Source organism: Pyxicephalus adspersus, chromosome 4, assembly GCF_032062135.1.
Source record: "Pyxicephalus adspersus chromosome 4, UCB_Pads_2.0, whole genome shotgun sequence".
NCBI classification, from domain to species: Eukaryota; Metazoa; Chordata; class Amphibia; order Anura; family Pyxicephalidae; genus Pyxicephalus; species Pyxicephalus adspersus.
The window spans coordinates 140388733-140402246 of NC_092861.1; the positions used below are offsets into that span (position 1 = coordinate 140388733).

The following is a 13514-nucleotide window of genomic DNA, read 5'->3' on the forward strand; positions in this document are numbered from 1 at the left end:
TGCAATCCCTATTTAATGTACAGCGCTGCGTAATATGTTGGCGCTATATAAATCCTGTTTAATAATAATAATAATAATCTTTTTTGGTAACATGCTTAGTAGCACAATGCCATCTTGGCCCTTTTATATTTGGCAGTACATTAGTACAAAACGTTTCGGGTTGTGTGATATTATCCTCACGTCTGCAGTGTGTTTCCAGCTGACTCTTCTTTTTGTAAACAGGGATGCAAGCACAGCTGAAAGTGCCCAGCCTGCTGTCCCCCAAATAAGTGACATACAGTCCAGAGTCCAGAAGCTGGTAAGTTTCCGCCATCTTGTGAGTAGCATTCCTTGAGGGGGACTGCAACCACCTTGTTGTGGACTGTGTCGAACTAGGTCACAGCCATCTTTGTCAGCAGCAGTCTACTCCAGAAGGATCAGTGTCCTCTCTACTGTCATTTCTTTCAGCCGATTGCAAAAAGTTGGCTTGTGTGGTTTGGCTGAACAAAATAACAAGAGACTGGAGCTGACTAATATGATTGGCTGAACGAAATGACAAAAGAGTGGAGCCAACTAACATGATAAAGAAATGACAAGTTGGTGGAGCCGACTAACATCGTTGGCCAAATGAAGAGACAAGGGAGAGAACACAGATCCTTCCTGTTAAAGCGTAAAGACTGCAGCTGACCCGGACAGACATTCTACATCCACATCCCCATCCCCATCCCCGGAACAAGTTTATGCAAAAAAAAAAAAAAAAAAACTGGTTATTCTTTCGGGGACCTTGACACTTTGTGGCATTATCACAGGACATCCTTTATAGCAGTTCCTGTGGAGTGCAGGTAAGATAGTTCAGCAGAGAGCAGGAAAGCATGTAGAGCACTGGCAGACATAGGGGATGACCGAAGAAGCACCCCGCCATCTTTGCAGTGTTTTTGGCAAGTAAGCACTGCATGATTCTAACCCTACTAGGGCTGAATTATTGCAAATACAGCACTGGCACTGTAAGAATCCAATTTGCCTCAATTGTCAGGAACAGAAATGACAGGAGAGTAGAGAACTTGATAATACACTGAGATATGAGTGTGTGGTTCACTGTACATTCTAAACCAGGCATGTCTAAAGTCCAGCCCGAGGGGGACAATTGTGACCCTATGTTCAGATTTCCACTGGCCCGCAGCCTCTGTCATAAAATAATATGTGGCCCGCCAGCACTGTTGACCAAAGTGTAAAATAGATGCATACAAAAAAGCTATATTTCATATACCCACTCTGATTCCAAGAATGTGCTCTACATGGAGCCCGCACTGACACCGTACTCAGTGCACAGGGAATCCCTCACATCACCATGGTGGTTGTGTGCTGTGTGGGACCTGCGCAGACCACGCCCATACTAACCCTGAGTAGTGCGAAACGGACGGCCCACACACATTTCACCTCACCAAATTTGGCCCTCTTGAAAAAAGTTTGGACACCCCTGTTCTAAAAAATTAAGCAGTAAGCTTTAATTGCAGAAGAGACATACCTTTTCGTCAATATATAAAAACAAGAATAAGATAAGGTTTTAAGTAAACCTTGTTTTTTTTCTTTTTACTGCTTTTAGAGTTTTCTACCAAGCCCTGGTCTCCCGCATTAAAACTAGTTTGGAGAAAAGGTATGCAGTATTTTGGTACAGAAAAGTTAACTAGAACCAAACAATACTGACAAGTTTTCTTTTACTGCCTACAAATAAAGACAACAGGACACCACAAACTTATTTCAAAATAGTTTATTTTTCTATGTACAGATAAGAACCACTGATGAACCAGACATCCTGTATAAGAAGATAGAAGTGTTAGCAAAAAGCCATGACAAAGCTGTTCTGGACAGCTATGAGCACTTTACAGTCTTGGCAGCTAATGAACTTGGCATCTGTGTGGATAAAGTGTAAGTATTGGGCAGGTGTGGGGTAAACAAAGACTTAAACAACCCATGCAAGGAAAGTGCTTGCATTGTAGACTTAAGTACTTTGAAATGTCCAGTTCAGTTTTAAGAAAACAATTGTTTCTAGCTTTAAACTAATGCTTTGTGCTTTTCAGAATTTCATCATGTGGTGTATTGCACCCAGGTTCCTCCTTTTTTTCTGTGCCGTCTGCTTTTAAGTGGAAATTGGGAATTCCATGTAATACTAGATTTGCATTATAGAATCGCTTAGACTGGCAAAATAGGCAGGTTAGTAAAATGCACTTCCTCTAAACAACCTGTTCTGATTTTGCTTTAGCCAGTATTCTTCTTTTTCTTATGTATAGTCTTTTTCAGGGGTTTAGAAATATTATAAATTTCATGATGTGTGATTTTTTTAGTTTAAGGTATATAAGAAATGTGACGAACAACATTGATGCAAAAAGTAAAGCTCCTTGTAGCAGCCAATTAGTCTACCAGGTTACTGCAGTAAGATCTGCAGTCTTAATAAATGTGCCCACTGCTTTCCATTTTGTCTTTGTAGTTGCTTGGACTTGTGTTGTACCTTACATGTTTTAGAGATGTATGTTTTGTATTTAATAGGTATGAACCAAGAAGAAAAATAGAGAGATTTACTCTTTTGAAATCCATACACATCTTTAAAAAACACAGAGTCCAGTATGAAATGAGAACTTATTACAGGTGCTTAGAGGTAAGGAATTACTACAGTATAACGGGGAGCTTTCTTTTCCAAGCAGCCTGTGCTTTACTATAGTGTTCCAGGCACCTGGCAACTAAAAGGCTCAGGGATTAGTTTTATTACATTGTTTCTTGCTTTTTTATTAATATTTTAATATTTACAAAATCTTTGTTTTTTAATAAATACAACAGTACCATAAACTATATACACTTTTGAATTCTGTAAAATATTTTAGCACATCTTTCACTGCGGTGAAAAGGAAACTTGAGGACCATCATTTGGCTAGATAGACATTATTCTAGTTTGCAATATTTTATATTTACCCAACATACAGAACTAATGCACTTGATTTAAAGAATTAAAAATGTGAAATTATCACAAAAGTCTGGCCTGTCTGTTCTGTGGTTGGCAGCTAGATAGATTTAGAATGTTTAGCAAATTATCTTGCTGTTCACTCGCATTTTTTCCTGTAGCTGCCACGCTTAATTAGTCTTTTGGCAGGAAGAGACCTTTATGGGCTTAGAACGTCCCCTGGCAGAGAGAGCAGGTCAAATGAAACATGACCACCCTGCAAGGCTGCGTAACCCTGATAATGGGGGTTTACTAACAAATTGACTTACTGAATTTAGAAACCAACTTTGCTTTTTTTTAAGGAATAAAAATTCTGTTCTTCACTTTAATCCGTTAGCGGTTCTCAGAAATCTCTGTGCCCCAAAATGCAAATGTGATTGCAAATGTTACACCTGCCTTCTTACCCCATGAATGTGCAGTAAACATTAGTTTCCCCTTTTCCTTTTTAATACTGTATGTATTTGGTGGGCATTGAGTCTCTAAACGTCCTTTAATAATTGACGACTTGAATGGACAATTTCCTTACTCAAGATTCTCTTGTGACACTAATACCCCTCTGGCACGGCTTATTTATTACCATAGCCACTGATCACCGGCTTTGATGGGAGCGTGCTCCTGACCAACAGGCCTCAGCAGTCAGCAGAGGGGTTATTACATAACTGGAGCATAGAGACTGACCAGTCCTGAAGTTTTTTTTCTCTAAAAAGTTTGAAGACTCATCACATAACAAATACACACAATATTAACAAAAGAAAAAAATGCTAGTGAGGGAAAGGCTACAAAAATTGTTTTTGTGACCTTTGCTAATTTCCTGGCTCTGTTACTAAAGCTAGGTACACACTTCCAATAGTTATTGTTGAAAACGAACAAACGAAAATCGTTCACAAAAAATGACGACGAACGAGGATTGTCTTTGGAAATAAATGACCGTCACGGTGGATCTGATTGGCCGAATATCGCTCACTATCTATCGTGTGAGCAGTCATTCAGTGATCCTGCATGTTTCTGCATTACACTTTCTCCTTTACATGTCACTCCCTGCATCGTTCAAACGATTGTATCTAGCGTGAGTACCATATTGGTGGATTATATTTGAACGATCATATCGTTACAGTATGTACAGAATTGTGCACAATACAATTGTTCAAATACCGTATAATTGTGCATAATCGTTGATTGGTCGTAATCGTTCGTTTTCTAATGATAATTATTGGAAGTGTGTACTTAGCTTTATTCTCCTGCTTCCATTTATCCTGATTGCTGCCCCAGAACTATTATGGATGGTATCAGATCAGCACAACAGTAGTGGAATATTTTAGCACAGATTTGCCCTAAAAACGTTCTTGCTCTCTGAATTATTTTAAAAAATATAACTTCTGTTATATGGTTTTCTTCTGTATTCCAGCTAAAACACCTGACTGGGAGCACTGCTAATGTCTACCTGGAATACATAGAACGTAATGTCCCAGAAGGTGTTGCTTTGGAAATCACAAAAGTAAGTATTGATGCTTGAGTGAACAAGACTGTCAGGATCTGTAGAAATGCACTAAATGTTTGTATTGTTTTCACCCACAGACTAAGATTGAGAAGTTACCAGACCATCTGCAAAGTCCAATATGGGACACTGTAAATGCTGATGAACAGAAAGAGCAGTCCTGATTTTGTAAAGCTTTATTTACATTGTCATAATAAATTTGTCTTTTCACACTTTTCCTGGCGTTGTATTTTTCTGTTTGTGAGGTTCATTGTAAACTAGGACTGGCTGTGCGGTGACTTCAGTCTTATTGTCTATGGCTGTTCTAACTGACCGATAGCAGCAACTTTTGCTGATTGCCACACAATTGTAGATTTTTTTTTTTCCCCATCCAATGGAAGATCGAAGTTCTACTCTATAGACCAACCCTAGTGCAGCATCCCAAGCCATGTATTTTGCAGCCAAGACTACCTATGGTTTCCTACATCTATGGAATACTTTCCCTACATCCCTTAGAGCCCACTCTTTGGCACCAACATTAGGGACCGTTTACTATAATTTTGTAAAGTAGGTGAAGCTGTGTTCAGTTGGAATACGCAGTTGTGAAATTCTGATTGTTTCCACACCCCAAATGCTTGTGCTTTAGAACACATGGCATTGATTTATAAAGCAAATGCTATTTCATTAGCAAAGTGAATGGTCACTGAACTTAGTAAATAGTGCAAAGCGGTGTTTTTTGTTTTTTTTTTAATCTTCCATTTGTAATGACAATATAGTTCCAATATATGAACTAAATCACTACTTCCTTTTAAAGTGTATCAATTCTCTAAAATCTCAAGTAATAGTGTAATAAAGCAGCATTGAATAAAGTCTACCAGAGCAGAAAGGGGAATGGTGGACAGCTTTATAGATGTGTTAAAAGATCTTTCTAATATTTGTTTGGCTCCTGTGGAGAAAACTAAAATGAAAAAATGTTCCTCCCCCCCGACAGCTAGTAAAGTGTGTATTATTTAAATGAATGCCAAGTATTCACTTGTGTTTCCCGGTAATTTTTTTTAAGCCAGGTTTGTGTGCTTCAGGATAGCATATGCATTAGAAATGGTTTATTGCAGTGAACATTTTTAATCATTAAAATGTAAAGCCTTGGAAATGTTCTATCAGGTTCAGGTCTCACTTCAGTTGGAACCAACTGCACTAAATCTAAGCTAGGGGTTGCTATTGGTATTATCTACCCAAATGTATGACAAAGTCCCCCCAAAAAAAACTGTGACTACAATAAAGCACACTAAAAGCCATTCTTATATGCTTAAGTTATTCCAGGTAATGGCAGCCTACAGACAACCATTATCACCTTTTGCAAAGCTTATTGGAATCCTGTAATGAAATAAATCTGGATGATGCCATTGCTAATAAGAGATACAATACGGCAATACAGCTTTTGAATTTGTCTCAGCACAGGTTTCCGTTAACACAGAGGGGGAAGAATTGCAAATTAGAGGCAAACATTGAGAGATGACAGCATATCTCTGAACATGGAGTCTTACCTGATAGCCGAGATGATGAGCACACAGATTAAAAGAAAACAAATTAGTCACTCTCACCTTAAAAAAAAGTCTGTGGCAAAGTTCTTCAATGGTCTGCATACCATCTTCAATGTGCTTCAAAGGGTGACAATAATAGCAACAACAGCATCATTTTTTTCACAGGTTGACAGGGTACTAACATAAAGGATTGATAACTTGCACAGCAGAGTAAGGACATGACAGAAGCTAATGCAGCCTATTGGGACTTAATTGCAGATTAGAGTATACCCTCTGCCCACACAACAGAGGCAGCCAGGCATGATAATGCCCCCCCCTTTCACTTCTCCAGAAACATGACTGAGACATTTTAGCTGGGTATTCTATAAAAGTGGCTTTACAATGCATTTTATCATTAGGACAGTGTGAACAATCTGGGTTTGTGTTACACCACCGCCATTAACACATCTGGCCGCTCTTCATTCTGTGCATGGCCCTATTAAGTTCTGTTTGTAGCTGTGCTCATGGTGGGCACCAGTGCACAAGCACAGGATAAAGACAAGACAGCAAAGACCATGATGGTCTTAAGACTGTTGGAACCTGACTACCCGCACTCAAGGAGTCGGAGCTTTATATAAGAACAGCCATAAGTAATGCACAGATATGCATGGTTCTGTGCTCTATTATATTTCATAGTCTTTTAAATATGTACTTATTTACCCAATTGGTTTACATTTATTGCACTACAATCATCCAGCTTGCAAAAAAATTCAGCTACATAAGTTTTTGGGTCTGCAAGATTTGCATGAAAATCACATCACAACCATCACGTCTTATCTGCTTACAAAATAAGCAAATATCTCTACCCCCCACATAAAGCTACAAATAAAACTAAACAAGGTCTTCAAAACTATCAAAGAATATCAATCACCAATTGGAGGAAAGGGAACAAAAGTGTACATTGTAATTAAGCAGGTTTTCTTTGTTTAGATTTCTTTATCTTAGTTACTGATAGAAAGGAGCATTAAATCTTTTGTTAGGTTGGTTCTGCTGTGAGGGGGAATACCATAAACTGAACTTTGTTTCCTCACACTAAAGTGTTTTCATTATAGGTTCCCTTGAAGAATCAACCAGACAGTGACAATGCCACTATTCAGCATTCTCTAATAAAGTGTATGGTGAACAAACTTTCAAGTGTGTTCCATTTGGAGAACAACACTTATCTATCATTCTATCAAAAAATGGTGCTTGCTCCTTTACATCATTTTTTTCTGATAGCACACTATCAAAAAAGGAGAAATCATTTTAAATGCATACCTACAAAATACCATGAGGGAATTGACAGGCAGGATTTTTACAGCACAAGAGATATGTCTTTCAGCAACAGATGCTTTACCTGCCTGCTCACAATGTCTTAAAAATGTACAACGGGCTGCACATACACGCTCACTGTGACATGGTGCCAGGATAGATTAAATTCTGCATGCACAAGAGTTATGCCATTATGAGCTGGTTAAACATGACGTCCAAATGAAAATGAAAGAGGGAGCTTTCAGAGACCATTACACTTAAGGCTTTTTAAACTGGACTACAGGTATATAAACAAATTTGATGCAAAACGTACAATGTAGAATTTCTTTAAATTAAAATTAGTTTATTTATAATCAAAACAAATACCACTTTTATAAAATACCCCAGAGTACTACACTGAACAATGGAATGGGTTTTGTTGGCTTTCTGCTGCCTGCTACTTTACTAGCACTTTTGGACCTTAGTCATATCACAGGATGCAAGTGAATAGCCAGGCTGCATTCTCATGGCAGTGTAAATCTGACCACAAAAAGTCTGCCTCCGTTTTGTGTGGACTGCGGGGCCACTTTAAGTTAAGGCCTGTAGCCACTGAGAGCCAGTTTCCATAGAGATCAGCAATATGCTACTGAATTATTTCTTCCTTACAGAATAGAAATATATTACCAGTTTACATGTAAATGAATGTGTATTGATGATTACTTAAAGTTATCCTTTGATTTTCTATTAGCGGTGTATTGGTAGAAGTTTGCAACACAAAAATCTCTGACACACCTTGCATCAGTAAAATGCTTAAAAAATTAACTTGCTTGTTAAAAAAAAAATAAAAACTAAAACACGAGTCCAAATAGTTTTACATTTGTATTAGGGTAAAAAAAAAGAAAATAAAGGTATTAAACATGAAAGTAATACTGTTTTCGGCAGGAGTATACATTAGTGTTACAATGTAAACATTACTTGTTAACTGCAGAGCTAAAGAAATGTAACAGTTTGTAAAAATCTGAAAAAGACATCAGTCTTCTATGCGTGTGAACTGCGTATTTCTGTTTATCTTTCTTTTATAATGTTATTATTCTTACTGATCTGCGAACTGTTTATTGGCTTTGGTGATTTAATAACAAAGCCAGACTAAATGGCCTTAGCGTTACGTATAAAGTAGCGCTTCCTTCATACCAATGTACATTTTACAATTTAACAGTACTGCTAAAATAAATTACATTAAAAAAAAACAATACAATTTAACATGTTTCAGTTTGTTTTTGCTCACATTATAAAAAAACACTACTAGAGGCAGTATACAGTTTTGGGTTAAAAAAAAATGAAATAGTTTTACAAGGACACAAATAAATCTGTGTGAATGATTTTAAGTTTAGCAACAAATTTTCACTCTTCCAAAAGCTTGGAAGTAATGCAAATAAATAATACATGCGCATGACAGATTCACTGTAGTGTTACAGGTTACAGTTACACTAGCCTATAAATCCCAACAGTCAAATTAGGTCAAGCTTTGTATACATTAGAAAGAGTATTTTTGTTCTATTCCTAAAAACTGCTCACAACATTCCAGATAGTGTTCACATAGCTTAGCGTTCACATTTACTATTACATTAAAAAATCTATATGACAAGTGTAGCTTGTAGGAGTGCTGAATACACAAATAAAAACACTGATAGCAACCGTTAAAAAAAAAGTTGCAAAAAAGTCCAATATTAAATTAGAATTACATTAAATGCTTGACCCATCTTGTGAGTTCTTTTCCCGTTGTGCAGCAAACGTCCACACTTAATTATGAAATACATGTCTGGTGAATTGTCCAAAGAAATACTGTCTGTCTTATATAATGCCTTTTGGCCTTTTTTTTTTTTTTTTTGTATGCCATTTAACATGTAAGGGTTGTTGGAAAATAAAAATGTTCCTTTTCGAAACTCAACTAAAAATGTTTGTTTGGCAATAAAAAGACAAAAGCAAAAATCTGTCTCGCCCTCCGGTCAGTTAAAATCTGTAAAGGATTCTAAACAGTGTGTCTCTTTAAAAGCGTCTGCCACCTGGCGGGACGGGCCATCTCTGGCCCCGGCCAGGTGGCGGAGGATGTGCTGCAGCACCGCGTCCATTGGGAAAGCTGTGTGGGGGATAAAATCACAAGTGTTTGCTATATAGGAAACTGGATTTAAATAGTTATAGAGATAAAAAAACACAAATTCAAATGTGTACTTAATAGGTATTTTTAGATATATTTTATCAAAAATAGCATGCAAGAATATTATTGCATCTATATAGTTGGCTAAAGCTGTGCATTTAAAAAACTAAAGGTAAATAGATCTATAAATGGGTAATAGTATAGGAAATATAAATTAAATAGGAGAAAGGGAGGAAGTAGTGGTCTTACCCTCTTGGTGGGGTGAAGTTTCCTCTTGGAGGTGGTGGCATCATACCCCGACCGCGTGGCGGTGGTCGCATTCCTCTAAATCCCATTAGCCCTGGTGGTGGGGGGGGTGGAGGTGGCCCACGCCTATACAAAAACAATAAAGCAAAGAGTTTAAAAAAGGGTTAACAAAATAATAGAAAGTGCTGAAAGAAGGAAATGGACTCTGAGGACCTTAATGAGTGGAAAGGAGGAGGAGGAGGAAGTGGAGGTGGCGGTGAAGGTGGAAAGGGTTCTCCCATGTCTCTTGGAGGAAGTGGTGGTGGTGGCGGTGGCATAAATCCTGGAGGCCGTCCCCTGATTCCACCACGACCTCTGGGGTCCATATACGGATGCATCCGTCCCATGCCACGTCTGAAAGTAGAAGAAATATATCATAATGGTTGACATACAATTTGAGGCATTTAGCATTGTCTATTTACATTTAAATCTGCAGCACACCTCGGTTGGCCTAATTTCCAAACACAGCACAAAGTGTTCAGTTGCTCAAATACTGTTAAAAGTACCCATTGTATGAGTGCACTACCCCCTTAAAGTCTGCGAGGTCCAGCAACCTGTTCAGGTAAGTTGCCCTGGAAATGAGTCATATAATTACTAATATATACTAACAAAGTAACTTAGTTAGGATTACCTCATTGGTACAATCCCATTCATTGGTTTATCTTGCAGCTTCCCTCGACCAAGAGGCATCTGTCCCTTCATCCCACGATTACCTCTTCCAAAGTTGCCTCTGCCACGATTTCCTCTTCCCCTGTAAAAAAATAACAAGTTTCTTAAGAATAACTAGAAAGTCACTTTCTTTTCTAAACAGCTAAAAATAATCTAAATCCAATCCCAGTCACTCCAATATATATCTTAAAATGGACCTAATTTGAAAAAGCAAAAAAACTAAAACACCAGGAGGTAGTACAATTTGACAAAAGAGACTTTCGAAAAACTGGCTCCTCGTGGCTTTTTGTTTCAGCTCTAAATTGTACGGCACAAGCGCCATGTAGTTTAAAGCTCAGCACACAAAGCCAGACATTGGGGACGATGGATCTAAAGTGCACGCACAGGGGCTATGATTGAAAAGATTCACTGTCTCCATAGACGTTTGCAAAGGAGTCGGCGGTGAAGATGGCAGCTCCCTAGGATGCTGGGTGACTGCGCGCAGGCAAGTATGCTGAGAATACGGATTATGGCAGAAGCTCATCATCCACCAATGAGTTTAGTTCTGCTCTAATTTAAGATATTGAAGCTAGGATCTTAAGGTGCAATGTCTACAGCTGGCTGTAATACATACATACTTACATAATATTAAACAGGAAAAATCTACAGTATAGTACAGAAAAGGCAATATTTTACATCCAGCTGTTCCTAAGAGGCATTTTAAATTGAATATTGCTGTATTTCAGACTACATCAATAAACATAAAAGCCAAGTCCGGAAATCCCAGGAGTCTGGCAGCCAATACATCTAAATAAATACAGTGGGTGTGCTTTTATAACCTTTTTTTGCTGTTAGTGGAAGAATATTGACAGCTTTTACGTACCCCCTCCTACTGATCAGTCTAAAAGATACCCATAGGGCTACATACATATTTTCACTCCATTCTTTCATATAACAGAACAAAATATGTACAAGCTAGCTACCCCCATAAAAAGACATCCAGTGCAGTCATCTAGATAAAAGCTGGACTCAACTGTCTTTCTCCAGGCTGAATGTGCTCAAAGTATGAGCTAGAACAGCGGTCGTGCACCGGCCAGGGCTGCGGACCATGTCCCCTGTATGGATCGCAGGCTCAGGGCACTGGGGGAGATGCGAGCAAGGCTGTGTCTGGACCTGCGATGGGAGAGTGGGCAGGTTCTGGCATCATGGCGTCACTCTGGAGGAAGTTTCTTCCCCTTTGAGGGACACACGGCTGCCTGCGCATGTGCAGTCGGGAGTCCATAAAATTAGTGATTCATGAAATCCAAAAGGTAGTCGACCCCTGAGCTAGAACAATGGGATATGCTCTTTAGAGGTCAACCTAATGATACATTTCTTCTGGTACAGATTGATTGAAAACACATCTTGACACATTTATGAAATGTTTGGATTAACAACTGGTAAAGCCTAGTTTCCATTTACACACCAGCACCTGGGGCATGTTTTTTGAAGCCACTAAAATGTCTTCCCACAGCTTTCTATTAAAAGCAACTATACAGTCTCTGCATTTAATTTAGCTGTATCGACACAGCATTTTCAACACAGACTGCTACATTACCCTGTGTTGAAGACATGTTTTCATGTATTCTAAAATTCAAGCATAAACAGTGTTTCTGTACAGCAGGTTTGCATAGGAGTAATTATTAAAAGCTTCAGCACTCAGAATACTTTTATTCAGAAAGACAACATGACACTGCCCACCTTTCTGTTACAAGCATGGGACAAGAAGTCAGACATAAAGCAAAGTAAGTTGGTCACCCCTGCTAGTGCTTTGTTGTACCCAGACTGATAAGGAGGTCTGAGCAGAGAAGCTTGAGCTCAGGACATCCTTGTCATCCTGTTTTAGTAATAATAATAACCAGAGGACCATTATGTCAGTTGCCATGGTGACTGGGATTACTCTATCCTGATCTATGGACACCTTTATCTTGATCAAGCTACTGAATTTGTATGGTAATACACATGAAGAACAAGCACACAAAAAGTAATTAAAGGCTTACTGCCAATGTGATCCCCATATAAGAATAAATACCAACCAATGGCTTTCTTAAAGGACAGTTATCAAATTAGGACTAAAGAAAAAATGATCTCACAGGTAATAAGGCTGTGCTTGAGAAATCATTTCTTTCCTGCAATTCTTTTGGACAAGAAGCCCTTCTTATCATTAGTCATGGATTTAGACACCACAAAAAATGATAGCAGTAGTTGACAAGCAATGCAACACAGCACCCATCAGGGGACACACTATCCACCATACCCCAAAGCGTCAGAAAGTATCACTAAAGAGTTGATTAGCTGTCCATTGCTAGTACAAATCCACTTTATTAGGCCCGCTCTTTAAATGTTTTTTACAAACATCACGGTCACGTTAAGCAGTAAATGCAATACCTAGGTTTTCGGGGCTCTAAAGCTTCGGCATGGTCTGCTGGCATCTTCTGATTAGCTCCTGAGAAAAAACAGAGAAATGTTAATAAATAATTCAAAAGCTTTGGCAAAGAACATTTTTTTGCACCAACAATAAGTTGCCTAAGTACCAAAATATTGGTCATTCTTCCAATCACAATCTACCTGGATGAAAGTGGATACACCCATATCACAAAATATCCTCATCTAAAGTTATTGGGGATTGGACAAGACAAAGCAGAAGATGGTCAGAGGAAAGGGAGGCAGCCTTTATGGTTGTTGAAAGGCGGTATGGTCAATGAAAGCATAACAGAAATTGATCAAGGTTGAAGATCGGTTCGCAGTGGTAGTTAATTGTAGTAGGGGGTGGGGGAAAAGCAAAGGGGAACAGATGAGGCTATTGTTGCATTGATGGTGTGTCGGGGGGTCAAGCCCTGAAAGGCAACTTATGTGCTTTCCTGTTACCAAGGCTGGCATTATATTCCCCCAATTTTGAAACTAGAACATACCATCTGGTTATGCCATACCAAAGGACTGAAGCTCACATGTGCAATGAGCAGCTGGTCAGGGTGTAGACTAACATGTGCTGTGAGCAGCTGATTGAGAGCCATCACTGAGATTCAGGCAACAGGATGCACCCTCATATTGGAGAAGAATCTTCCAGTGACAAATAGAAGTAAAAATGTGTTCAATACCACACAGAAATTAATATTTTCTGACTGTTCCAGT

The 13514-nt window shown here is 38.6% G+C and overlaps 1 protein-coding gene across 1 annotated transcript in view; it reads left to right on the top strand.

Annotated features, from left to right (window-relative positions):
- The window catches only part of MRPS10 (mitochondrial ribosomal protein S10), an 8295-nt gene extending 3614 nt beyond the window's left edge, over positions 1-4681 (top strand). Inside the window, exons 3-7 of the mRNA XM_072409794.1 lie at positions 223-298; positions 1766-1905; positions 2524-2632; positions 4377-4466; positions 4547-4681. Of these exons, the coding sequence (XP_072265895.1) occupies positions 223-298; positions 1766-1905; positions 2524-2632; positions 4377-4466; positions 4547-4630 (499 nt within the window). The 3' untranslated portion in view covers positions 4631-4681. The remainder of the gene's footprint in view (positions 1-222; positions 299-1765; positions 1906-2523; positions 2633-4376; positions 4467-4546) is intronic.
- Positions 4682-13514: the final 8833 nt, after the last annotated feature.